This window comes from Salmo salar, chromosome ssa21, assembly GCF_905237065.1.
Source record: "Salmo salar chromosome ssa21, Ssal_v3.1, whole genome shotgun sequence".
In the NCBI taxonomy this organism is placed as follows: Eukaryota; Metazoa; Chordata; class Actinopteri; order Salmoniformes; family Salmonidae; genus Salmo; species Salmo salar.
The window spans coordinates 38441142-38467530 of record NC_059462.1 but is presented as its reverse complement, the minus strand read 5'-3'; the positions used below and the strand labels follow the sequence as shown (position 1 = coordinate 38467530).

The 26389-nt window shown below is 43.8% G+C and overlaps 1 protein-coding gene across 8 annotated transcripts in view; it reads right to left on the bottom strand.

Moving 5' to 3' along the window:
* The window catches only part of LOC106582299 (unconventional myosin-Ib), a 180693-nt gene that overhangs the window by 51883 nt on the left and 102421 nt on the right, over positions 1-26389 (bottom strand). For 7 of the 8 annotated variants that reach the window (XM_014165236.2, XM_014165239.2, XM_014165238.2 and 4 more), the window contains 3 exons: positions 14555-14649; positions 6480-6584; positions 5282-5328 (listed from right to left, as the gene is read on the bottom strand). In XM_014165236.2, coding sequence (XP_014020711.1) covers positions 5282-5328; positions 6480-6584; positions 14555-14649 — 247 coding nt within the window. Of the gene's footprint in view, positions 1-5281; positions 5329-5435; positions 5455-6479; positions 6585-14554; positions 14650-26389 lie in introns of those variants that run through there. The other variant, XM_045704755.1, reaches the window with a different exon arrangement.

Below are 26389 nucleotides of genomic sequence, written 5' to 3'. Positions count from 1 at the left end.
AGAGAGAGACAAATACAGGCTATACTGAGAGAAGAAAAAGAGGGAAGGACAAGGGGAGAAAGTGATATGAGAGACATGGGAGGAAAAAAAGAGTGAGATAAAAGAGAAAGGTTGAGGGTTTGTTTTTCTGTCTTAATCTAGAGTAAACAATGAACTTCATTGGACGAGACCATCAGAAACGGAGTCTCAGAGGATGGCGCCGGAGAGAATTGCAGCAGTTTTAAAGGATCCTGACCAATTGTGCTACTTTGAGTTTTTTGTTGTGCTGATCTTAACTTTTTTTGTACATGTTTCCGCCATCGTTTCATATGTTCGAAAAGCACTTCTGGACATCAGTGCTATCACTAACCTCCATTTGGAAGAGGAATTCTACTTCAATGAGTCGGAAGCGAAAGACGTATTGATTATCGTGGACCAGGCCCAAATCCCCAATACTCTGAGGAGACGCCGGAGTGTGGGATACCTGACAAGACTACATCGAAGAGTGGAAAATTGCCTCTACCCACCGTTCTATTGGCAAACATGTAATCACTGGAGAATAAACTGGATGTGCTCCGTTCTAAACTATCCCATCAACGTGATCCAACGGGCCCCTCAGGTGCGACGTCCGCTGAAGGCCCATTCTGCTAACCGCGGCCTACTAGCTACCTAGAGCTACTTGGAACCCTACTAATTCCATGACTGGTCTATCGACGTCACCGCACGAAGAGGCGGCATCCCCATCGCGACATCCCCCAAAGGCTAACTTGCTGCCCCGGTCTGTTAACTGCTAACTTGCTTGCCCCGGTCTGCTAACTGCTAGCTTGCCTGCCCCGGTCTGCTAACTGCTAGCCCCGGTCTGCCAACTGCTTGCTTGCTAACCCGGTCTGCTAACTGCTAGCTTGCCAACCCCGGTCTGCTAACTGCAAGCTGGTTTAGCCCCGGCCTACTAACTGTTAGCATCGGTCTGCTAACTGTCTGAATCCCCATGTCCCCAGTCAGCCCAACCACTCACTGGACCCATATGTTCACTTGGCTACGCATGCCTCTCTCTAATATCAATATGCCTGATCCATTACTGTCCTGGTTAGTGATTACTGTCTTATTTCACTGTAGAGCCTCTAGCCCTGCACAATATGCCTTAACCAACCATATTGTTCCACCTCCTACATATGCGATGACATCACCTGGTTTAAACATCTCTAGAGACTACATCTCTCATCACTACTCAATGCCTAGGTTTACCTCCAATGCACTCACATCCTACCTTACCTTTGTCTGTACACTATGCCATCGTGCCCAGAAACCTGCTCCTTCTACTCTCTGTTCCGAACTTGCTAGACGGCCAGTTCGTATAGCCTTTGGCCGTACCCTTATCCTACTTATCCTGCAGTATCTAGCTCCACTACCACTCCCCAGGTGCTCTCATATGTTGACTTCTGTAGACGTAAAAGCCTTGGTTTCATGCATGCTAACCTGTTGGGGATAGGGGGCAGTATTTGCATGGCCGGATAAAAAACGTACCCGATTTAATCTGGTTACTACTCCTGCCCAGTAACTAGAATATGCATATAATTGTTTGATTTGGATAGAAAACACCCTAAAGTTTCTAAAACTGTTTGAATGGTGTCTGAGTATAACAGAACTCATTTGGCAGGCCAAAACCTGAGAAGATTCCAAACAGGAAGCGCTCTCTGACCATTTCATGGCCTTCTTGATCATCTCTAACCAAAACAGGGGAACTCTGGCATAACGTGACATTTTCTAAAGCTCCCATAGGCTCTCAGAAGGCGGGAAAAAGCTGAATGATGTCTTTGCAGGCCCTGGCTGAAAAACATTAGCGCATTTGGAAAGTGGTCGATCAGAGGACAATGAGACTGGAGGCGTTTGCACGAGCCGACACCATGTTTACTTTCTCTCTCTTTGAACGAAAACAACGACTCCCGGGCGGAATATTATCGCTTTTTTACGAGAAAAATAGCATAAAAATTGATTTTAAACAGCGGTTGACATGCTTCGAAGTACGGTAATGGAATATTTAGATTTTTTTTGTCACGAAACACGTCGGGCGCGTCACCCTTTACCATTAGCATAGTGTCTTGAACGCACGAACAAAACACCGCTATTTGGATATAACTATGGATTATTTGGGACCAAACCAACATTTGTTATTGAAGTAGAAGTCCTGGGAGTGCATTCTGACGAAGAACAGCAAAGGTAATCAAACTTTTCTAATAGTAAATCGGAGTTTGGTGAGTACCACACTTGGTGGGTGTCAAAATAGGTAGCCTGTGATGGCCGGGCTATCTACTCAGAATATTACAAAATGTGCTTTCACCGAAAAGCTATTTTAAAATCGGACATAGCGAGTGCATAGAGGAGTTCTGTATCTATAATTCTTAAAATAATTGTTATGTTTTTTGTGAACGTTAATCGTGAGTAATTCAGTCAATTCATCGGAAGTGTTTGGTGGGAATGCAAGTCACATGCTAGTCACATGCTAATGTAAAAAGCTGGTTTTTGATATAAATATGAACTTGATTGAACAAAACATGCATGTATTGTATAACATAATGTCCTAGGATTGTCATCTGATGAAGATCAAAGGTTAGTGCTGCATTTAGCTGTGGTTTGGGTTTATGTGACATTATATGCTAGCTTGAAAAATGGGTGTCTGATTATTTCTGGCTGGGTACTCTGCTGACATAATCTAATGTTTTGCTTTCGTTGTAAAGCCTTTTTGAAATCGGACAGTGTGGTTAGATTAACGAGAGTCTTGTCTTTAAAATGGTGTAAAATAGTCATATGTTTGAGAAATTGAAGTAACAGCATTTCTAAGGTATTTGAATATCGCGCCACGGGATTACACTGGCTGTTGAGTAGCAAGCGTCCCACCTAGCCCATAGAGGTTAACATAAGCAGCCTACTCCCTAAGTTTGTTTTACTCACTGCTTTAGCACACAATGCCAACCCGGATGTCTTAGCTTTGTCTGAATCCTGGCTTAGGAAAACCACCAAAAACCCAGAAATCTCCATCGCTAACTATAACATTTTCCGCCAAGATAGAACTGCCAAAGGGGGCGGTGTTGCAATCTACTGCAAAGATAGCCTGCAAAGTTCTGTATTACAATCCAAGTCTGTACCCAAACAATTCGAGCTTCTACTTCTAAAAATTCACCTTTCCAGAAACAAGTCTCTCACTGTTGCCGCTTGCTATAGACCTCCCTCTGCCCCCAGTTGTGCCCTCGATACCATATGTGAATTGATTGCCCCCTATCCATCTTCTGAGCTCGCGCTACTAGGTGACCTAAACTGCTACATGCTTAACACCCCGTCCATCCTACAATCTAAGCTTGATGCCCTCAATCTCACACAAATTATCAATGAGCCTACCAGGTACAACCCCAAATCCATAAACACAGGCAAAGATGTCATCTTAACTAACTCGCCCTCCAAATACACCTCTGCTGTTTTCAATCAAGATCTCAGCGATCACTGCCTGCATCCGTAATGGGTCTGCGACCAAACGACTACCCCTCATCACTGTCAAACGCTCCCTAAAACACTTCTGCGAGCAGACCTTTCTAATCGACCTGGCTGGGTATCCTGGAATGACATTGACCTCATCCCGTCAGTAGATGATGCCTGGCTATTCTTTAAAAGTGCCTTCCTGACCATCTTAAATAGGCATGCCCCACTCAAATGTATTTTAACTAGGAATAGATATAGTCCTTGGTTCACGCCAGACCTGTCTGCTCTTGACCAGCACAAAAACATCCTGTGGCGTTCTGCATTAGCATCGAATAGCCCACGTGATATGCAACTTTTCAGGGAAGTTAGGAACAAATACACACAGGCAGTTAGAAAAGCTAAGGCTAGCTTTTTTAAACAAGAATTTGCATTCCTGTAGTACTAACTCAAAAAAGTTCTGGGACACTAAAGTCCATGGAGAATAAGAGCACCTCCTCCCAGCTGCACACTGCTCTGAGGCTAGGAAACACTGTTACCACCGATAAATCCACTATAATTGAGAATTTCAATAAGCATTTCTCTACGGCTGGCCGTGCTTTCCACCTGGATACCCCTACCCCGGTCAACTGCACGGCACCCTCCACAGCAACCCGCCAAAGCCCCCACCATTTCTCCTTCACCCAAATCCAGATAGCTGATGTTCTGAAAGAGCTGCAAAATCTGGACCCATACAAATCAGCTGGGCTAGACAATCTGGACCCTCTCTTTCTAAAATTATCTGCCGAAATTGTTGCAACCCTTATTACTAGCCTGTTCAACCTCTCTTTCGTATCGTCTGAGATTCCCAAAGATTGGAAAGCTTCCGCAGTCATCCCCCCTCTTCAAAGGGGGTGACACTCTAGACCCAAACTGCTACAGACCTATATCTATCCTACCCTGTCTTTCTAAGGTCTTCGAAAGCCAAGTTAACAAACAGATTACCGACCATTTCGAATCCCACCGTACCTTCTCCGCTATGCAATCTGGTTTCAGAGCTGGTCATGTGTGCACCTCAGCCACGCTCAAGGTCCTAAATGACATCATAACCGCCATCAATAACATTTATTACTGTGCAGTCGTATTCATCGACCTGGCTAAGGCTTTCGACTCTGTCAATCACCACATTCTTATTGGCAGACTCGACAGCCTTGGTTTCTCAAATGATTGCCTCACCTGGTTTAGCAACTACTTCTCTGATAGAGTTCAGTGTGTCAAATCGGAGGGCCTGATTCTCTGATCCACCTCTATGCAGACGACACCATTCTGTATACTTCTGGCTCTTCTTTGGACACTATGTTAACTACCCTCCAGACGAGCTTCAATGCCATACAACTCTCCTTCCGTGGCCTCCAACTGCTCTTAAACGCAAGTAAAACTAAATGCATGCTATTCAATCGATCACTGCCCGCACCTGCTCACCCGTCCAGCATCACTACTCTGGACGGCTCTGACTTTGAATACGTGGACAACTACAAATACCTGGGTGTCTGGTTAGACTGTAAAGTCTCCTTCCAGACTCATATTAAGCATCTCCAATCCAAAATTACATCTAGAATCGGCTTCCTATATCGCAACAAAGCATCCTTCACTCATGCTGCCAAACATACCCTAGTCTACAGCTGTTGTTTACGAAGCATGTGAAAACAAAATTTGATTTGAGGACACCGCCAGACACCGATCCTCATTGGAGGAGACCATCAGACACTGATTCTTATTGGAGGAGACCATCAAAGCACCGCCAAACTCCACTGTTTGTTTCAGGACAACAAATAGAAAAAAAAGAAATACTTACAAATCGGGATGAGTTGTCATTTCTCACAGTTTTAGCATTCCCGAAAGCTGAAAAGAAGAACACATATCGGTTAGATAGAGGGCATTCCAAATCAGTAGATAACTAATATTGATTGTATAACTTCAAATTAGGGAAAGTAATTAAGCAACCTCACCACTTTCTCTGCTAAATCATAAGCACTAACACTTTGCATACGGATGGTTTTGATTGTTCAGTTTAGTATACCCATTTCTAGAAAGTGTCACACCAGCAAAAGCCAATCCTAGTCCTCATTTATCGGTATATATTTGTGAGAGCACCAACTACAGTAAAACTGCATTATTCGTGTTCTCTACTGCTCTCCAAAACCAGTCTAACCACATTTCACACTAAACAGCATTAATTTGTCATTCAACACACCACCATGTAAAAATCAGGTACCTTGGAAGCCTGGGGTATAGACTGGAGCCTTGTGTAGCAGGATTTTTTTTTCTCTCTCTCCTCTCTCTCCCTCTCTCCCTCTCTCCCTCTTCTCTCCCTCTCTCCCTCTCTCTCTCTCTCTCCCTCTCTCTCTCTCTCCCTCTCTCTCTCTCTCTCTCTCTCTCTCTCTCTCTCTCTCTCTCTCTCTCTCTCTCTCTCTCTCTCTCTCTCCCTCTCTCTCTCTCTCCCTCTCTCTCTCTCTCCCCTCCTCTCTCTCCCTCTCTCTCCCCTCTCCCTCTCTCTCCCCCTCTCCCTCTCTCTCCCCCTCTCCCTCTCTCCCTCCCTCTCTCTCCCCCTCTCCCTCTCTCTCTCCCTCTCTCTCTCCCTCTCCCTCTCTCCCCCACGGGTCATTACAGCCTGTAGCAGTTAAACTCTCACAGATGTGTTCTGGGCCTGGCTCTGTAGCGTAGCAGCTCAGTACTGGGCATCAGTAGCCTGGCTTCCTCCTTCATGGGCATTTCCTGTCTACAGACTCCAAATTAAAAACACTGCCGTCTTTGTGCCAGCACCCAAGTATGGAGAGGGTTTTTCCCTTCCTGATGTATTGGACTGGGGATCAGTGAATATTTGAAAGGAGGTAGAGAAATTCTAGAAAGTGTATCATAGTGTGTTGTAGTGAAGGGCAAGTCTTAAAGTGGGTGTGTCCCTCTGATGCCTTGGCCTTGCTGGCTCTGAACCTAAAGCATGGGAATGAGAAAAAGGGTGGGGTTGATAAAATGGGTACGGTTAGGACACTCACCCTCCAGCACGGGATTTGACTGCAGCAGCTGCTCCTTCACCTTGTTCACCTCCTGGCCCTTCCCACACACCGCCGCCACATATGACATCACCAGCTTACTGGCCTCTGGATGTTCAGAGAGAGATAGACAGGGTTCTTTTATCAAAAATCATTCTACATCTAGACATGGCTGAACTGAGGCACACCCCAAAATCCCCCTTACACCAGCCCTAACCAGTCTCTCCCTCCACACCCCAAAATCCCCCTTACATCATCCTCCAGAGGCCCTACAGGGATGGGGTCTGGGCCCCTCTCTGGAGAAGAAAACATGACTCACACGGTCCAGAACTACCACCACCCACCACCTTGTTAACTTACATGGTGTTCATTATAACATTGATTATTACAGCAATAATCACCATTAATAGTCCTGATCGCACTAGACACTGGGCACATTATATAGGAGAAGTTGTTGAGAGAACTTGTTGGTTCCTAGACCCAGCTCTTTAAAAATGGCCTGTATGTATGAATAATCAGTTTGGATAATCCTTGGTTTTTCCCAGAATCAATTCCCATGTCAAGATTTAGCCTTTAGCCTAGGCCAGCTTGTGATTCAAATCCATGGGATTTATACATTTATGTGCATTGATATTATTAAGAAATGTTCCTGAATCATCCTCTGTCTGGTCTTGATAGAAACCCTCATGATGAAGTTACATGGTTTGTAGTATTAGTGTTATGAAGTCCAGTCATGGTTTGTAGTATTAGTGTAAAGTTCTGTCCAGACTTCAGAACAGCCCTAGTCAATAAGATGACTGTGTCTAGCTGTGACCCAAAAACAGTTTGAGACCTGTCAATCAAATAGAGGAAGAGGATGTGGTGGACAACAGTGGTTCTCTCAGCCCACAAATGAACCTGGCTAGTGGCACTGGTGGATTACTGACACTAAGAGTATAGATCTGATGAAGGAAGTAAGTATTGAGAGGAGAGCCAAAAAGCAGAGAAGAAAATCTTATTAAGAGGGCCTATATGACAACCCATATACTATTAAGAGAGAGAGGGTAGAGAGAGGAGCAGAGAATCAGCACAATAGTTGAATTAAAGGATCATAGAACCTAAAGCAAATCTAGAGGATCATATCAGTAAGAAACCTCAGTGACTAAGCCAAAAATCACCGATATCATGTTTGGTAATCTCAAAAGGTATCTGATCTGTAGCAGCAGTATTTAGAACCACCATGACCTTTGAAGACTCAATGCCAAAATAATAATATCATTCAGCCATATCTCTGGAATCAGAAGCTTGCATTGTCACCTGTATATTGTCCGATAACAGCTTTTGTCGTCACAGCTCTCCATTCAATGCTACTTCAAAGACTAGACCTAGTATAACTAAACATGTTGATACACTCCCTAGGTCAGAGGTATCCTCTGATACGTAGATAGTGACCAATTGTGATTAATGCATCCACTTATTTACCATCTCACCCCATCAGATATTTCATACAAAGATAATGGTTACATGTTCCCTAAACGTGATGAAAGATTCAGGTGGCTTGAAAGGGAACTAGGCTACTTGTTATTTGGAGTATTGGCAGAGATTTTCTTTGAGGTAAGGGAGTTTAGATATGCAGAAGTATTACATGGCAGACCCTGTACGGTCAGAAATTAATCCATTGGTGGTGCAGTCATACAAGGCAGTACGATACATATAGATGCAAAGTATTTGGACAGCCCCTGGATTCGGCTATTTCAGCCACACCCATTGCTGACAGGTGTATAAAATCGAGCACACAGTCATGCAATCTCCATAGACAAACATTGGCAGTAGAATGGCCTTACTGAATAGCTGTGACCTTCAACAGGGCACCGTCATAGGATGACCCCTTACAAACAAGTCAGTTCGTCAAAGTTTTGCACTACTAGAGTTGCCCCGATCAACTGTAAGTGCTGTTATTGTGAAGTGGAAACGTCAAGGAGCAACATCGGCTCAGCCGCAAATTGGTAGGCCACACAAGCTCACAGAACAAGAGACTGCCAAGTGCTGAAGCGAGTAAAAATCATCTGTTCTCGGTTGCAACACTCATTATTGAGTTCCAAACTGCCTCTGGATGCAACGTCAGCACAAGAACTGTTCGTTGGGAGCTTCATGAAGCTGGGTTTCATGTCTGAGCAGCCGCACAAGCCTAAGATCACCATGCGCACGGCTGGAGTGGTTTAAGGCTTGCCGCCATTGGACTCTGTAGCAGTGGAAACACGTTCTCTGGAATGATGAATCACACTTCATCTGGAGGTCCAATGGTTAATTCTGGGTCTGGCGGATGCCAGGTGAACGCTACCTGCCCCAATGCATAGTGCCAACTGTAAAGTTTGGTGGAGGAATACTTTTCTGGGGCTGTTTTTCCATGGTTCGGGCTAAGCCCCTTAGTTCAAGTGAAAGAATCTTCATGCTACAGCATACAATGACATTCTAGACGATTCTGTGCTCCCATCTTTGAGGCAACAGTTAGTGGAAGGCCCTGTTTCAGCATGACAATGCCCCGTGAACAAAGCGAGGTCCATACAGAAATGGTTTGTCGAGATCAGTGTGGAAGAACTTGACTGGCCTGCACAGAGCCCTGACCTCAACTTCATCGAACACCTTTGAGATTAATTGGAACGCCGACTGCGAGCCAGGCCTAAACGCCCAACATCAGTGCCGACTTCACTAATGCTTGTGGCTTTATGGAAGCAAGTCCTCGCAGCAATGTTCCAACATCTAGTGGAAAGCCTTCCCAGAAGAGTGCAGGCTGTTAATTCAGCAAAGGGGGCGACTAACTCCATATCAATGCCCATGATTTTGGAAGGAGATGTTTGATGAGCAGGTGTCCACATACTTTTGGTCATGTAGTGTACTATTAATCCTGTCGCGTAAAACGCCATAAGCAAAATACTATCATTCGATTTCTTCATAAGATGACTGCGTAATGAATTGGACTGAATACCCCAGTCGCCCCATACCGAAAACCCAGACCCATTTTCTTCAGCCACATCTACCCCCCTCCTGTCCTGCCTGTAAACCTACAAAAATGACGAGGTTACCCAAAATCCTAACATCTCATTGCCCTGGCTTCTCTGACGCCCTTCCTGCATTGGGACTTTAAAGCCATGAGTGTCTCGATCTGTCCTTTCCCACCCTGATAAAAGGAGGAAAAAAATACCTGAAAACAAATGGTGAGTGGTTGTAATGTACACTAATGTCAGCAAATTGTATAAAGTTGCCACACTTAACTTAATTCGACTAAAAGTTTGAGGGAGAAAAGGAGTTATAAAAATAGTGAACTCTGACCTCTGTCAGCACTGTCATTGCTAAGGAGACCAATTAATGATGTTGAACAATGTAATACCACTTGACTAACATTAATGTTTTGCATAAAATAAATGAGGATGTCAACATTGCAGTGACAGATAGCCCAAAGCCTTATAATCAAAGCACCAGTTAACCACAATGGTTTCAGGGCTGTGGGATATCTGCTGACATTAACATAAATGTATTTCTGAGATGAAGGCCACGTGTAGGGAGTTTCTTCTGATCCAAGTGGAGAGTAAACTAGATTGACACCACCTTTGTAAATCACCCAGTAGCCCACTTCACCTGGCAGGGAAGTGTACTGTAGTTTGACTCCAGCCTCCAGGACTCCAGATGAATGGTGCCAGGCCAGCAGAAGGAAAGCCAGAATTCTAATAATAGAATGGTTAGAACCTCTGAGAATTCTATTAATTCCACCACAAACCGATGCCACAAAGGGTCTTCTAACAGGAAAATGCAACTTTTAAAATACCAAGTCCTGGTTTATTGTGTCGGCAGATTTTCAAAGCCACCACCCAGTGTACTTCTGAATGAAAGTCCCACCAACAGTCTTGTGTTATTAAAGTGGAAATGAGAAAGCGTTAGGTTAGAGGCAGAAAATAAGGAAACTCAAAAGAGTAACAGCAGGGCAAAATGTTGTGAAGTTACAGTATGTTAAGTGAATGTTATGTGAAGTGATCCCATGTGGCTCAAGTTGGAAGAGCATGGCGCTTGCAACGCCAGGGTTGTGGATTCGATTCATACGGGTATGGGTATGGAACAAAAGTATGAAAACGTATGCACTCACTACTGTAAGTCGCTCTGGAAAAGTGTGTCTGCTAAATGACTAAAATGTAAATGTCAATTGGCTTATCATAGTTTTAGTAAAAGAGTAACATAAAACCACCAACAAAAGAGAATATGTAATTTTAACTGATGTCAGGAGAAGGACAAGGCGTGATAGTGATATCATCCCATATAAGGAGCAGGGAGATGCTTCCCTGTCAATTCAATATGGCCATCACCTGGAGAAAGAATTGCTCTGCTAAAGTACAGTATTTAACAACTAGCCAGTAAATACCATTCCATGTGTGATTTCTTACAGCTAATCTTTACCTACAAAACACTTTCCAAGATCAGAACACAGGTTTTAAAAAAACACTGACAGCACACCATGACAAAATTAAAATAATAATCAAGAGCCGTCATGGTTTGTTCCTAGCGTTTCGTCTGACTTTAATTTTATTGTCAACGTTTGTTTCCATTAGTCAGCCCCTTTAGTCTTTACACTCAGTTGTTTTGCAATGCCTGCATGTACATTTGCACCTACTGTTTCAGGTACAAACATGACTTTGGCTTTCCCATAACAAATCCTTGCCCCAGCTCTGCTCTGGCAAAAGGTAAGTTTATCTAACTCTGATCTAAATCCAACATGTTGTTGTGGTTACTGCTGCCTGCCTGCCCTTATTATCCATTTGCCCTCAGCTACAAGTCTCAGTATGTTCTACAGACAGAACAGAATGTACTAGAACAATGCAAACAGAACACAGGCCTACAAGGTTAAGCTAGCAGTCAAGATCAGTAAACCCTTGTGTGGTACATTCAAAATAATCCACAATAGTGTTGTACAGTGCCTTCAGAAAGTATTCATACCCCTTGAAGTATGACACATTTTGCTGTTACAGTCAATTCAAAATGGATTAAATATCCCATAATGACAGTGATAACATGTTTTTAAAAATGAAACACAGAAATCTAATTTACATAAGTATTCACACCCCTAAGTCAATACATATTAGACTCAACCAGAAAGACCAAAGTTGATTCTAAGAGCTTCACACACCTTGATTGTAGAACAAATACTAACCATATAAAAAAATAGCAATGACTAACAACCCATTTGACAGAGCTTGAATATACATACACACACACACAAAATAGCAATGATTAACAACCCATTTGACAGAGCTTGAACCACACACACACACACACACACACACACACACACACACACACCTCAAAAAAAATAAAGGGAACACTTAAACAACACAATGTAACTCCAAGTCAATCACACTTCTGTGAAATCAAACTGTCCACTTAGGAAGCAACACTGATTGACAATAAATGTCACATGCTGTTGTGCAAATGGAATAGACAACAGGTGGAAATTATAGGCAATTAGCAAGACACCCCCAATAAAGGAGTTGTTCTGCAGGTGGGGACCACTTCTCAGTTCCTATGCTTCCTGGCTGATGTTTTGGTCACTTTTGAATGCTGGCGGTGCTTTCACTCTAGTGGTAGCATGAGACGGAGTCTTCAACCCACACAAGTGGCTCAGGTAGTGCAGCTCATCCAGGATGGCACATCAATGCGAGCTGTGGCAAGAAGGTTTGCTGTGTCTGTCAGCGTAGTGTCCAGAGCATGGAGGCGCTACCAGGAGACAGGCCAGTACATCAGGAGACGTGGAGGAGGCCGTAGGAGGGCAACAACCCAGCAGCAGGACCGCTACCTCCGCCTTTGTGCAAGGAGGAGCAGGAGAAGCACTGCCAGAGCCCTGCAAAATGACCTCCAGCAGGCCACAAATGTGCATGTGTCTGCTCAAACGGTCAGAAACAGACTCCATGAAGCTGATATGAGGGCCCGACGTCCACAGGTGGGGGTTGTGCTTACAGCCCAACACCGTGCAGGACGTTTGGCATTTGCCAGAGAACACCAAGATTGGCGCCCTGTGCTCTTCACAGATGAAAGCAGGTTCACACTGAGCACGTGACAGAGTCTGGAGACGCCGTGGAGAACGTTCTGCTGCCTGCAACATCCTCCAGCATGACCGGTTTGGCGGTGGGTCAGTCATGGTGTGGGGTGGCCGCACAGCCCTCCATGTGCTCGCCAGAGGTAGCCTGACTGTCATTAGGTACCGAGATGAGATCCTCAGACCCCTTGTGAGACCATATGCTGGTGCGGTTGGCCCTGGGTTCCTCCTAATGCAAGACAATGCTAGACCTCATGTGGCTGGAGTGTGTCAGCAGTTCCTGCAAGAGGAAGGCATTGATGCTATGGACTGGCCCGCCCGTTCCCCAGACCTGAATCCAATTGATCACATTTGGGACATCATGTCTCGCTCCATCCACCAACGCCACGTTGCACCACAGACTGTCCAGGAGTTGGCGGATGCTTTAGTCCAGGTCTGGGAGGAGATCCCTCAGGAGACCATCCGCCACCTCATCAGGAGCATGCCCAGGCGTTGTAGGGAGGTCATACAGGCACGTGGAGGCCACACACACACTACTGAGCCTCATTTTGACTTGTTTTAAGGACATTACAAAGTTGGAGCAGCCTGTAGTGTGGTTTTCCACTTTCATTTTGAGTGTGACTCTAAATCCAGACCTCCATGGGTTGATAAATTGGATTTCCATTGATTATTTTTGTGTGATTTTGTTGTCAGCACATTCAACTATGTAATGAAAAAGGTATTTAATAAGATTATTTCTTTCATCAGATCTAGGATGTGTTGTTTAAATGTTCCCTTTCTTTTTTGGAGCAGTATATATATATATAAAAACACTGTAATTAGGCCACTCACTGTCACCTTGGTAAGCAACTATAGTGTAGATTTGGCCTTGTGTGTTAGGTTATTTTTCCTGCTGAAAGGGGATTTTCATCTCCCAGTCTGGTGAAAAGCATACTAAACCAGCTTTTCCTCTAGGATTTTGCCTGTGCTTAGCTCCATTCCATATAGTTTTTTAAATCATTAACGATTACAAGCATACCCATGACATGATGCAGCCAACACTATGTTTGAAAATATGGAGAGTGGTACACAGTAATGTGTTTTATATGATTTGCCCCAAACATAACACTATTCTAGACAAAAAGTAAATTCCTTTGCCACCTTACTTGCAGTATTACTTTAGTGCCTCATTGCAAACATGCATGTTTTGGAATATTTTTATTCTGCACAGGCTTCCTTTTCACTCTGTCATTTAGGTTAGTAATGTGGAGTAACTGCAATGCTGTTGATCCATCCTCAGTTTTCTCCCATCACAGCCATTAACCTCTAACTGTTTAAACGGCAACATTGGCTTCATGGTGAAATCCCTGAGTGGTTTCCATCCTCTCCGGCAACTTTGTAGTGACTGGGTGTATTGATACAACAGCCAAAGTGTAATGAGTAACTTCACCATGCTCGAAGGGATATTCAATGTCTGCTTTTTTTTTTTTTTTTTACCCATCTACCAATGGGCACCCTTCTTTGCGAGGCATTTGAAAACCTCCCTGGTCTTTGCAACTTATTATCCGACTTATGCACAGTTTTACTCCTGAACTTATTTATGCTTGACATAACAAAGGGGTTGAATACTTATCGACTCAAGGCATTTCAGCTTTTCATTTCTAATTAATTTGTAAACATTTCGAAAAACATAATTGCGCTGACATTATAGGGTATTGTGTGTAGGCCAGTGACAAGAAAAAAACATGTCATCCCTTTTCAACTTAGGCTGTAACACAAGAAAAATGTAGAAAAATGTCAAGGTGTGAATACTTCCTGAAGGCAGTGTAAATGTTGATGTATTGGTATTATGTTTTGTAAAAAAGTGTTACAATACAACTGATCAATTCATGTACTGCAATTAAAGGCGGAAGAACAAACATTTGACCATGGTTTGTGGTTCTGTGACTACGCCCACAAACTTGAACTAATACAGTTAACTTTAACTAATTCCTCTCAAAATGAGCCCATAAAAGTGTGTTTGATGCAGGACTAGACTCACCGGTCTTTCCAGCGCCACTCTCTCCTGTGATGAGGATACACTGGTCTTTATCCTGGTCCCTCAGCGAACGGTAGGCCTCGTCTGCCAGGGCATAGCTGCAACACAACAAGGATATACACATTCACATTAATTCATAGTCCACAAACACATCACAGATGTCGGCCCATCATTTCCAGGCAACTTAAACAACACGTTCATTCCTATATTTTCTATCATCCAAGCTTGTTCTATTGTATACACCAACACCGATTCCACTAATTACAGGCTTGTTAAGTTTAATAGTTGAATCAAATGAATTAATGCTAGGGCAAAACTAAACTTTGTTCCCAAGACAATCGAGATAGCGTTGCTATCGAGGGAGGTAGGGATAACAAGGCAGACAGTGAACACCCACACACACATGTTTTTCTTTATTTTTACTATTTTCTTCATTGTTGAATAATAGTGAAGACATCAAAACTATGAAAAAACACATGACAGCTTTGCACACTATTGGCATTCTCTCAACCAGCTTCATGAGGTAGTCAACTGGAATGCATTTCAATTAACAGGTGTGCCTTGTAAAAAGTTCATTTGTGGAATTAATTTCCTTCTTAATGCGTTTGAGCCAATCAGTTGTGTTGTGACAAGGTGGTATACAGAAGATAGCCCTATTTGGTAAAATACCAAGTCCATATTACTGCAATAACAGCTCAAATAAGCAAAGACAAACAACAGTCCATCATTACTTTAAGACATGAAGGTCCTTCAATCCAAGAAATATAAAACTTTGAACGTTACTTCAAGTGTAGTCGCAAAAACCATCAAGCACTATGATGAAACTGTCTCTCATGAGGACCGCCACAAGAAAGGATGACCCAGAGTTACCTTTAAAGAACTTATCCTCTGCAGTAGAGTTACCAGCCTCAGACTGCAGCCCAAATAAATGCTACAGAGTTCAAGTAACAGACATCTCAACACCAACTGTTCAGAGGAGACTGCGTTAAGCAGGCCTTCATGGTTGAATTGCTGCAAAGAAACCACTACTAAAGGCCACCAATAATAAGAAGAGACTTGCTTGGGCCAAAAAACACAAGCAATGGACATTAGACCAGTGGAAATCTGTCCTTTGGTTTGATGAGTACCAATGACATTTTTGGTTCCAACCCCCGTGTCTTTGTGACACGCGGAATATGTGAACGGATGATCTCTGCATGTGTGGTTGCCACCGTGAAGCATGGAGGAGGTGTGATGGTGTTTTGCTGGTGACAGTCAGTGATTTATTTAGAATTCAAGGCACACTTAACCAGCATCGCTACCGCAGCATTCTGCAGCAATACACCATACCATCTGGTTTGCGCTCAGTGGGAGTATAATTTGTTTATCAAAAGGACAATAATCCAAAACAGACCTACAGGCTTTGTAAGGGCTACTTCACTAAGGAGAGGAGAGTGAGGGAGTGCTGCATCAGATGACCTGGCCTCCACAATCACCTGACCTCAACCCAATTGAGATGGTTTGGTATAAGTTGGACAGCAGCGTGAAGGAAAAGCAGCCAACAAGTGCTCAGCATATGTGGGAACTCCTTCAAGAAGAAGCATTCCCCATAAAGCTGGTTGAGAGAATGCCAAGAGTGTGCAAAGCTGTCATCAAGGCAAAGGGTGGCTACTTTCAAGAATCTAAAATATATTTTGATTTGTTTAACCTGTTAGGGCTAGGGGGCAGTATTTGCACAGCTGGATAAAAAAATGTACCCGATTTAATCTGGTTACTAATCCTACCCAGTAACTAGAATATGCATATACTTATTATATATGGATAGAAAACACTCTAAAGTTTCTAAAACTGTTTGAATGGTGTCTGTGAGTATAACAGAACTCATTTGGCAGGCAAAACCCTGAGACATTTTCTGACAGGAAGTGGATACCTGATGTGTTGTATTACCTTTAAACCTATGCCATTGAAAAACACAGGGGCTGAGGAATATTTTGGCACTTCCTATTGCTTCCACTAGATGTCACCAGCCTTTACAAAGTGTTTTGAGTCTTCTGGAGGGAGATCTGACCGAACAAGAGCCATGGAACGATGATGGCCCATTAGACACCTGGCGCGCGAGTTCATGTTGAGTACCCTCGTTCCAATACGTTATAAAAGAGAATGCATTCGTCCACCTTGAATATTATTCATGTTCTGGTTAAAAAAGGCCCTAATGATTTATGCTATACAACGTTTGACATGTTTGAACGAACGTAAATATATTTTTTCCCCTCGTTCATGAAGTGAAGTCCGGCGGGCTTAGATCATGTGCTAACAAGACGGAGATTTTTGGACATAAATGAGCTTTTTTGAACAAAACTACATTCGTTATGGACCTGTGATACCTGGAAGTGACATCTGATGAAGAGAATCAAAGGTAATGGATTATTTACATAGTATTTTCGATTTTAGATCTCCCCAACATGACGGCTAGTCTGTATCGCAACGCGTATTTTTCTGGGCGCAGTGCTCAGATTATTGCAAAGTGTGATTTCCCAGTAAGGTTATTTTTAAATCTGGCAAGTTGATTGCGTTCAAGAGATGTAAATCTATAATTCTTTAAATGACAATATAATATTTTACCAATGTTTTCTAATTTTAATTATTTAATTTGTGGTGCTGACTTGACTGCCGGTTATTGGAGGGAAACGATTTCCTCAACATCAATGCCATAGTAAAACTCTGTTTTTGGATATAAATATGAACTTGATAGAACAAAAAATGCATGCATTGTCTAACATAATGTCCTAGGAGTGTCATCTGATGGAGATTGTAAAAGGTTAGTGCATCATTTTAGCTGGTTTTATGGTTTTGGTGACCCTGTCTTTGAATTGACAAAACATTACACACAACTCTTGTAAATGTACTGTCCTAACATACTCTAAATTTATGCTTTCGCCGTAAAACCTTTTTGAAATCGTAAAACGTGGTTAGATTAAGGAGATGTTTATCTTTCAAAGGGTGTAAAATAGTTGTATGTTTGAAAAATTTGAATTTTGACATTTATTTGGATTCAAATTTGCCGCTCTTGAAATGCACCTGCTGTTGATGGAGTGCACCACGGGTGGGACGCTTGCGTCCCACCTAGCCCATAGAGGTTAACACTTTTGTGGTTACTACATGATTCCATATGTGTTGTTTCATAGTTGATGTATTCCTATTCTACAATGTAGAAAATATTTTTAAAAAAAAGAAAATTAATGAGTAGATGTGTCCAAAATGGTACAGTATTTTTTTTTTATTATCCATCTGCCCTGCTAGAGCTGCCCTGGTCAACTGTAAGTGCTGTTATTGTGAAGTGGAAACGTCTAGGAGCAACAACGGCTCAGCCATGAAGTGGTAGGCCACACAAGCGCACAGAACGAGGACCGCCGAGTGCTGAAGCGCGTAGTACGTAAAAATCGAGTGTCCTCGGTTGCAACACACACCACCGATTTCCAAACTACCACTGGAAGCAACTTCAGCACAAGAACTGTTCGTCGGGAGCTTCATGAAACGGGTTTCAATGGCCGAGCAGGTGTCCACATACTATGTGGCATGTAGTGAACATACAGTGAATATTTACATGACTGACAAACTGTGGGCCCGGCCACATGCTTACAGATCAATGACACGTTGCATCCCAGATCTAGCTTGCATCGCATCTGTGGAGAAATCCGATGTTTGGATATCATGGAGCATCATCATGTGGATGCATTAGCTCACTTCGCTAGATGTATGGTATTGGCACTGTCGTATTGACCAGGTTGAATTTAGTCACTTTGCTCTGCTTAGTTAGCAGTGTCCTATTGATTAATGTATTTCCAGCAGGATCACCCAAACTAAACTCTGATTGAAAAACAAAGATCTTCTGTGAGTGAAATGTTGGATGCTTTCATCCGCAGTAAGTGGTATGTGTGGAAAATTGACAAGGAGCCAAGCAAGACATTTTGATTATCTTTGTTTAATGACAGCAATCTTATTAAGCAGACACAGTTTAGTGGAAATCAGTCACAAGCAAATCTTCCATTGAGAGGCAATGAAACTTGAATGATCCATTTTGCATAAGCCTAAATTATATTATCCTCAATATCATAAAGGGGAAGCTGGTCTAAATGAATGGGGTATAATGAACCTCAGCCATTGTACAAACCTAACAGGACAGTGACAATGGGAAAGTGGGACAGTATAGCATACTCATTGGATTCCCCCTAACAATGATGGGATTGTCATTGACCTGCTCTGATGCAAGTGTGTGTGGTGGGGTGCGTGTGTGTGTGTGTGTGTGCGTAGGGGTGGCACAGTCTGGAAAGCAAGCAACACTATACAGATTTGATGACGGCTGACTGGGTGTTACGATGGTCTATACTTTGAAATTTGGTGAGGCCATATTTGTCACCACCCTATTGGGTGATACCAATGTAGGAGCTTCCCTATTGGTTAAGGCATAGTTCTTTACGAATCACACTTGTCACCTAAACAGTTATCTATTCTACAGTTCTGTTATAGTAGCAGTGTTCCAAACTCTCCCTAACCAGCCCACCAGACTCCAAATTTGCCTGGCAAGCCTGCAAGGTCCCCCAGCTCCCATTTTCCTCTCTGTCTGTACTTTTCTACATTCATTACTCAGGAATTTTCCATTGCCACCACTAATAATAGCTCTGATTGTGGAGGAACTGTTGCTTGTAGTTTCCCTTTTGCCAGCCCCCCACATCACCTTCATATACCAAGAAAATATCGCAATGGTTTCTTGTTAAAAGGCAAGGTAACTCTGACATGTCTCCCCTCCACTATGGCAATGGACTAAACCGGAGGAGACTCAAGGTCCAAACTCCAAATTCATATGGTTAATGTCAAATGTGTTATACTCCGCATCCATCCCTGGTCCCAATGGTTGACAGTAACAAAAACACAGGCTGTCAAAGACATAGAATTTAGAATTATGGTCTACAATATCCTTGAAATGTCACTAATGGTTACATTGACAGCCATATGAACCCAAACATACAGGCTAGTGCTAGAGGTAATTTTGCAGGAATGTAGTCATCAAAATGGGCTTTTTCCCAAGTGTATAATTTTAGTAGCACGTCCTGACCTCATTCCTCACCACGCCCCCCCCCCCCCCAAGGGGGATTGTGGGTATTCTCTAGTCTCAATGATGTGAGAAATGTTATTAACCAATTACATGACCATTAAGACCAGATTGTTTAAGCATCAGTGGCACGCAAGATCTTTCACACGCCACAATCAAAGCCCTAGACCCACAGCAGCGCAACATATTTTAGTCAGACAATAGGTTTACATTACGAACATTATCACATTACTTTACATTGTTGGCTTACAATGATTTAGACCTTGGAGATCTATGAAATCGTATTTACGATCAGATTTAACATATCCTATGTAACAGGGATCCTTGGGGAGAGCAACATAACTTGCATAATCACAAAAAGCTGAACCACTGCTGATGTGCTATGTGCACTGATTGACTTGACTGCTAGCTTAGCAGACAGCCGTGAGAAGAAGAGAGACAGATAAATGCACGCCAGGCCACAGTAAAAAGTTAACACTGCATCCTGCCTGGCTAGCTCATAGAGATCTGGGTTCCACACCATCAGTGTTCTGGGATAAGGCCCGGTCCAGGGACAGGCAGCCGCAACCCAACCCTAACCCAGCCAGCCTAAGTACTAGCCCAGTTTATCCCAAATCAATCCCTACCCAGCCACTAGGTTCACGCCACTTACGGGAATCATGGGAGGGAAGTTGGGACATGGGACATTATGTCATTGTTGAAATGTGCAGGGCACCACGACCACAGCAGATGTCTGCGCTTTGTGAAAACAGCCTGGCCGTTCAACGTGAGCCAGACAAAAGACAAGCATCACACAATTACCCTGGCCTGAGAGGGGGGTTGTCTAGGGGTGGGGGGGGCTAATCTAGCCTGAGAAGGGGGTGTTAGTGTGGTTGGGGGTTAGTAGAGGAGGGCTAGTAGGGAAGGAGCAGGGGTGGTGGGAGGGAGGTCCCCTGCTAGGAAATGTGCCAAATGATAAGCAGTCACACACAAACACAACGTGGCCACGAGCATTCACCCATTATGAAGTTGAACAGGTCAAATGAATATGAAAGGGCCAATCACAATATGAATAGACCTGCAAGCTGGTGCATGGGGAACTAGGAGGGTCCCAACAGAGACAAAGGAAAGCCAGTAAAACTCCCATCTCTCTATGTCTGTATGGCAAGGTAAGGAATGGGGCAACACAAAGACATGGTAGCAACTTGTTTGTTACTCTTGCTCTCCCAAAAGTCAAAGCATCTCAACACTCAAGGCTTAAGGGGCAAGACAGGGAAACCCAATCTGTCCTGGCTGTCCTCACCCAGCAATGTCCAGGCCACACCCTGAGACAAAAGGAGAAAAAAAAAGAAAAGAGGAAAAACTGAATTAAATCAGACCATCTGCTTGGCCACAGCATCGTGTAATCACCAAGACCATGAAAGAGAGAGAGAACGCCAAATTGATCCACCATAGGCCAAATAGAAGTTGCCATTTATAGGCTACAGACCAGGGCTTCTTATATCAGTGTGGAAATTATGACAAGGCACCCAATGCACATGAAAGTGTAGCAGCAAACCAAAAGCCAGTAAGCCAAAGGCCCAAATGCACCCTGATCTGACTGGGGTCTCAGAGAGCGGGATAGGGAGAGAGAGGTGGGGTAGTAGGGTGGAGTGATGCCTGGCACACCCTGATCACACACAGATCCACAGCAGGAGACCGCGGCTTTAATTTGTGCGTCCTCGTGGCAGCAGTGGGATGCAAAGCCAGACTGGCATGAGGCAAGCGGCAGAAAATATCCATTCAGCCTTGCTACTCCAAACCCTGAGAACGAGGGAGGGAGGGGAGATTTCTGCAACCTGCTGCATCCGTCCTTTTCGGATGTCATTTGTCTTTCAACGCGGAGTCCAATTCTTCAGCAGACATGATTCCTGGTTGGCATGAAGTTAGTGCTGAAACCATGGCCCACCCAGCTAAATGGGGAATGACAGATCCTCCCTCAACCAACTGCAGATTTTCATGTTGATATTGAGACGCTAAAAACTGTTTAGGACTATATCTACATAGCTGTTTGCGCGGTGTTCACTGTTCCACTCTCAATAGAAGCTCTTTAATATCTGAGTATTTAGACAGTATTTCATGTACTTCAAGTAAAGTTTTCCAGCAGCCTGATGTTATTAAAAATAACTACACTTCCATGGCTCCTTTATGACAGCTAGCCAAGGTTGTAAGGAAGTTCTGTCATACAATAGCCTCTCATCCAGCCCAGCACGTGGCTCTCCAGCAAGAGACAGGCTGCTGGTTCCAGGATATCCGTGTCTTATACTGATTGAGCCACAGAGGAAGCTAACCTTTCCGGCTGTAGCCACAGGTCTAGGTGTCATTAATGTGACCACTGTGGCAGCCTCAACCATGAATCAAACAATGGGGCCAGTCACAACCGGCTACTGAAATTCAGAATAGCCTACCAAAAACAAAATGCAGGTGCTGTCAGAAATGGCTGACAGCAAAGGGTTATTTTTAGATAACCCTTTTCACCAAGTGCTTTATGGGATTACTAGAACCCATCTCATCCATCTACAGCCAGGATAGAAGGCCTGTATTCACATTAGGTCTGACCCCAAATAGTCGACTGGTTTATTGTTTGGTCGATAGGCTGTTGGTCAACCAAGATTATTTAGTCGAGCAGTAGCAAATACATACATACATACCTTAATTCTATTTTTTTAATGGCACAAGAGACACCTGTATGATTTGCACCCATTTCAGTGAACTAATCTATTGCGCAAGCCGGGTGGATGATAGAGTCCAAGAAGAAGGGGAGAAGGGGAGGGTGGCTAAAATAAACATCTCTCCAGAATGTGTTCTCTCCCACCAATTTGTGCACATTCACTGTTTCATAACTTAAATTGTGTGAATTTTTTGCCTTGATTGTTCGTGTATATCAATTACCGATTACATACAGCTGAAGTCGGAAGTTTACATACAGTTAGGTTGGAGTCATTAAAACTCGTTTTTCAACCGCTCCACAAATTTCTTGTTAACAAAACTATAGTTTTGGCAAGTCGGTTAGGACATCTACTTTAAGCATGACAAGTAATTTTTCATAGACAGATTATTTCACATAAAATTCACTGCATCACAATTCTAGTGGGTCAGAGGTTTACATACACTAAGTTGACTGTGCCTTTAAACAGCTTGGAAAATTCCAGAAAATATCATGGCTTTAGAAGCTTCTGATCAGCTAATTGACATCATTTGAGTCAATTGGAGGTGGACCTGCGGATGTATTTCAAGGCCTTCCTTCAAACTCAGTGCCCCTTTGCTTGACATCATGAGAAAATCAAAAGAAATCAGCCAAGACCTCGGAATTTTTTGTGTAGACCTCCATAAGTTTGGTTCATTTCCAAACGCCTGAAGGCACCACGTTCATCTGTACAAACAATAGTACGCAAGTACAAACAATGGCCACACAGATGTCATACCGCTCAGGAAGGAGACGTGTTCTGTCTCCTAGAGATGAACGTACTTTGGTGCGAAAAGTGCAAATCAATCCCAGAACAACAGCAAAGGACCTTGCCAAGATGCTATAGGAAACAGGTACAAAAGTATCTATATCCACAGTAAAACGAGTCCTATATTGACATAAGCTGAAAGGCCGCTCAGCAAGGAAGAAGCCACTGCTCCAAAACCGACATAAAAAAAGCATACGATTTGCAACTGCACATGGGGACAAAGATCATTCTTTTTGGAGAAATGTCCTCTGTTCTGATGAAACAAAAATAGAACTGTTTGGCCATAATGACCATCGTTATGTTTGGAGGAAAAAGGGGGAGGCTTGCAAGCCGAAGAACACCAACCCAACCATGAAGCACGGGGGTGGCAGCATCATGTTGTGGGGGTGCTTTGCTGCAGGAGGGACTAGTGCACTTCACGAAATAGATGGCATCATGAAGTAAAATTATTGAAGCAACATCTCAAGACAGTCAGGAAGTTAAAGCTTGGTCGCAAATGGGTCTTCCAAATGGACAATGACCCCAAACATTCTTCCAAAGTAGTGGAAAATGGCTTAAGGACAAGAAAGTCAAGGTATTGGAGTGGCCATCACAAAGCCCTGACCTCAAACCTATTGAAAATGTGTGGGAAGAACTGAAACAGTGTGTGCGAGCAAGGAGGCCTACAGGCCTGACTCAGTTACACCAGCTCTGTCAGAAGGAATGGGCCAAAATTCACCCAACTTATTGTGGGAAGCTTGTGGAAGGCTACCCAAAAACATTTGACCCAAGTTAAACAATTTAAAGGCAATGCTACCAAATACTAATTGAGTGTACGTAAACTTCTGACCCACTGGGAATGTGATGAAAGAAATAAAAGCCGAAATATACAGCTCAAAAAAATAAAGGGAACACTTAAACAACACATCCTAGATCTGAATGAAAGAAATAATCTTATTAAATACTTTTTTCTTTACATAGTTGAATGTGCTGACAACAAAATCACACAAAGATAATCAATGGAAATCCAATTTATCAACACATGGAGGTCTGGATTTGGAGTCACACTCAAAATTAAAGTGGAAAACCACACTACAGGCTGATCCAACTTTGTAATGTCCTTAAAACAAGTCAAAATGAGGCTCAGTAGTGTGTGTGGCCTCCACGTGCCTGTATGACCTCCCTACAACGCCTGGGCATGCTCCTGATGAGGTGGCGGATCGTCTCCTGAGGGATCTCCTCCCAGACCTGGACTAAAGCATCCGCCAACTCCTGGACAGTCTGTGGTGCAACGTGGCGTTGGTGGATGGAGCGAGACATGATGTCCCAGATGTGCTCAATTGGATTCAGGTCTGGGGAATGGGCGGGCCAGTCCATAGCATCAATGCCTTCCTCTTGCAGGAACTGCTGACACACTCCAGCCACATGAGGTCTAGCATTGTCTTGCATTAGGAGGAACCCAGGGCCAACCGCACCAGCATATGGTCTCACAAGGGGTCTGAGGATCTCATCTCGGTACCTAATGGCAGTCAGGCTACCTCTGGCGAGCACATGGAGGGCTGTGCGGCCCCCCAAAGAAATGCCACCCCACACAGAAATGCCACCCCACACCATGACTGACCCACCGCCAAACCTGTCATGCTGGAGGATGTTGCAGGCAGCAGAACGTTCTCCATGGCGTCTCCAGACTGTCACGTGCTCAGTGTGAACCTGCTTTCATCTGGGAAGAGCACAGGGCGCCAGTGGCGAATTTGCCAATCTTGGTGTTCTCTGGCAAATGCCAAACGTCCTGCACGGTGTTGGGCTGTAAGCACAACCCCCACCTGTGGACGTCGGGCCCTCATACCAGCCTCATGGAGTCTGTTTCTGACCGTTTGAGCAGACACATGCACATTTGTGGCCTGCTGGAGGTCATTTTGCAGGGCTCTGGCAGTGCTCCTCCTGCTCCTCCTTGCACAAAGGCGGAGGTAGCGGTCCTGCTGCTGGGTTGTTGCCCTCCTACGGCCTCCTCCACATCTCCTAATGTACTGGCCTGTCTCCTGGTAGCGCCTCCATGCTCTGGACACTACGCTGACAGACACAGCAAACCTTCTTGCCACAGCTCGCATTGATGTGCCATCCTGGATGAGCTGCACTACCTGAGCCACTTGTGTGGGTTGTAGACTCCGTCTCATGCTACCACTAGAGTGAAAGCGCCGCCAGCATTCAAAAGTGACCAAAACATCAGCCAGGAAGCATAGGAACTGAGAAGTGGTCTGTGGTCCCCACCTGCAGAACCACTCCTTTATTGGGGGTGTCTTGCCAATTGCCTATACATTTCCACCTGTTGTCTATTCCATTTGCACAACAGCATGTGAAATGTATTGTCAATCAGTGTTGCTTCCGAAGTGGACAGTTTAATTTCACAGAAGTGTAATTGACTTGGAGTTACATTGTGTTGTTTAAGTGTTCCCTTTATTTTTTTGAGCAGTGTATATCCCTATTATTCTGACATTTCACATTCTTAAAATAAAGTAGTGATCCTAACTGACCTAAGACAGGGAATTTTTACTAGGATTCAACGTCAGGAATTGTGAAAAACTGAGTTTAACCTGTTAGGGCTAGGGGGCAGTATTGACACGGCTGGATAAAAAACATACCCGATTTAATCTGGTTACCACTCCTAACCAGTAACTAGAATATGCATATACTTATTACATATGGATAGAAAACACCCTACATTTTCTAAAACTGTTTGAATGGTGTCTGTGAGTATAACAGAACTCAAATGGCAGGTCAAAACCTGAGAGATTCCTTTACAGGAAGTGGCCTGTCTGACCATTTCTTGAACTTCTTTTCCATCTCTATCATTTACTAAGGATCTCTGCTCTAACGTGACACTTCCCACGTCGTCCATAGGCGCTCAGAGCCCGGGAAAAAACAGAATGTCGTCATTCCAGCCCCAGGCTGAAACACATTATCGCCTTTCTCAAGTGGCCGATCAAGGGACACTGGGCTTAGGCGCATGACCCGACCGCCCCCGCCTTTGGGATTTTTTCCTCTGTTTGCCGAAAAGGAGATTCCCTGTCGGAATATTATCGCTTTTCTACGAGAAAAGTGTCGTAAAAATTGATTTTAAACAGCGGTTGACATGCTTCGAAGTACGGTAATGGAATATTTAGAATTTTATTGTCACGAATTGCGCCATGCGCGCGACACTTCTTTACTATTTCGGATAGTGTCTGGAACGCACGAACAAAACGCCGCTATTCGGATATAACGATGGATTATTTTGGACCAAACCAACATTTGTTATTG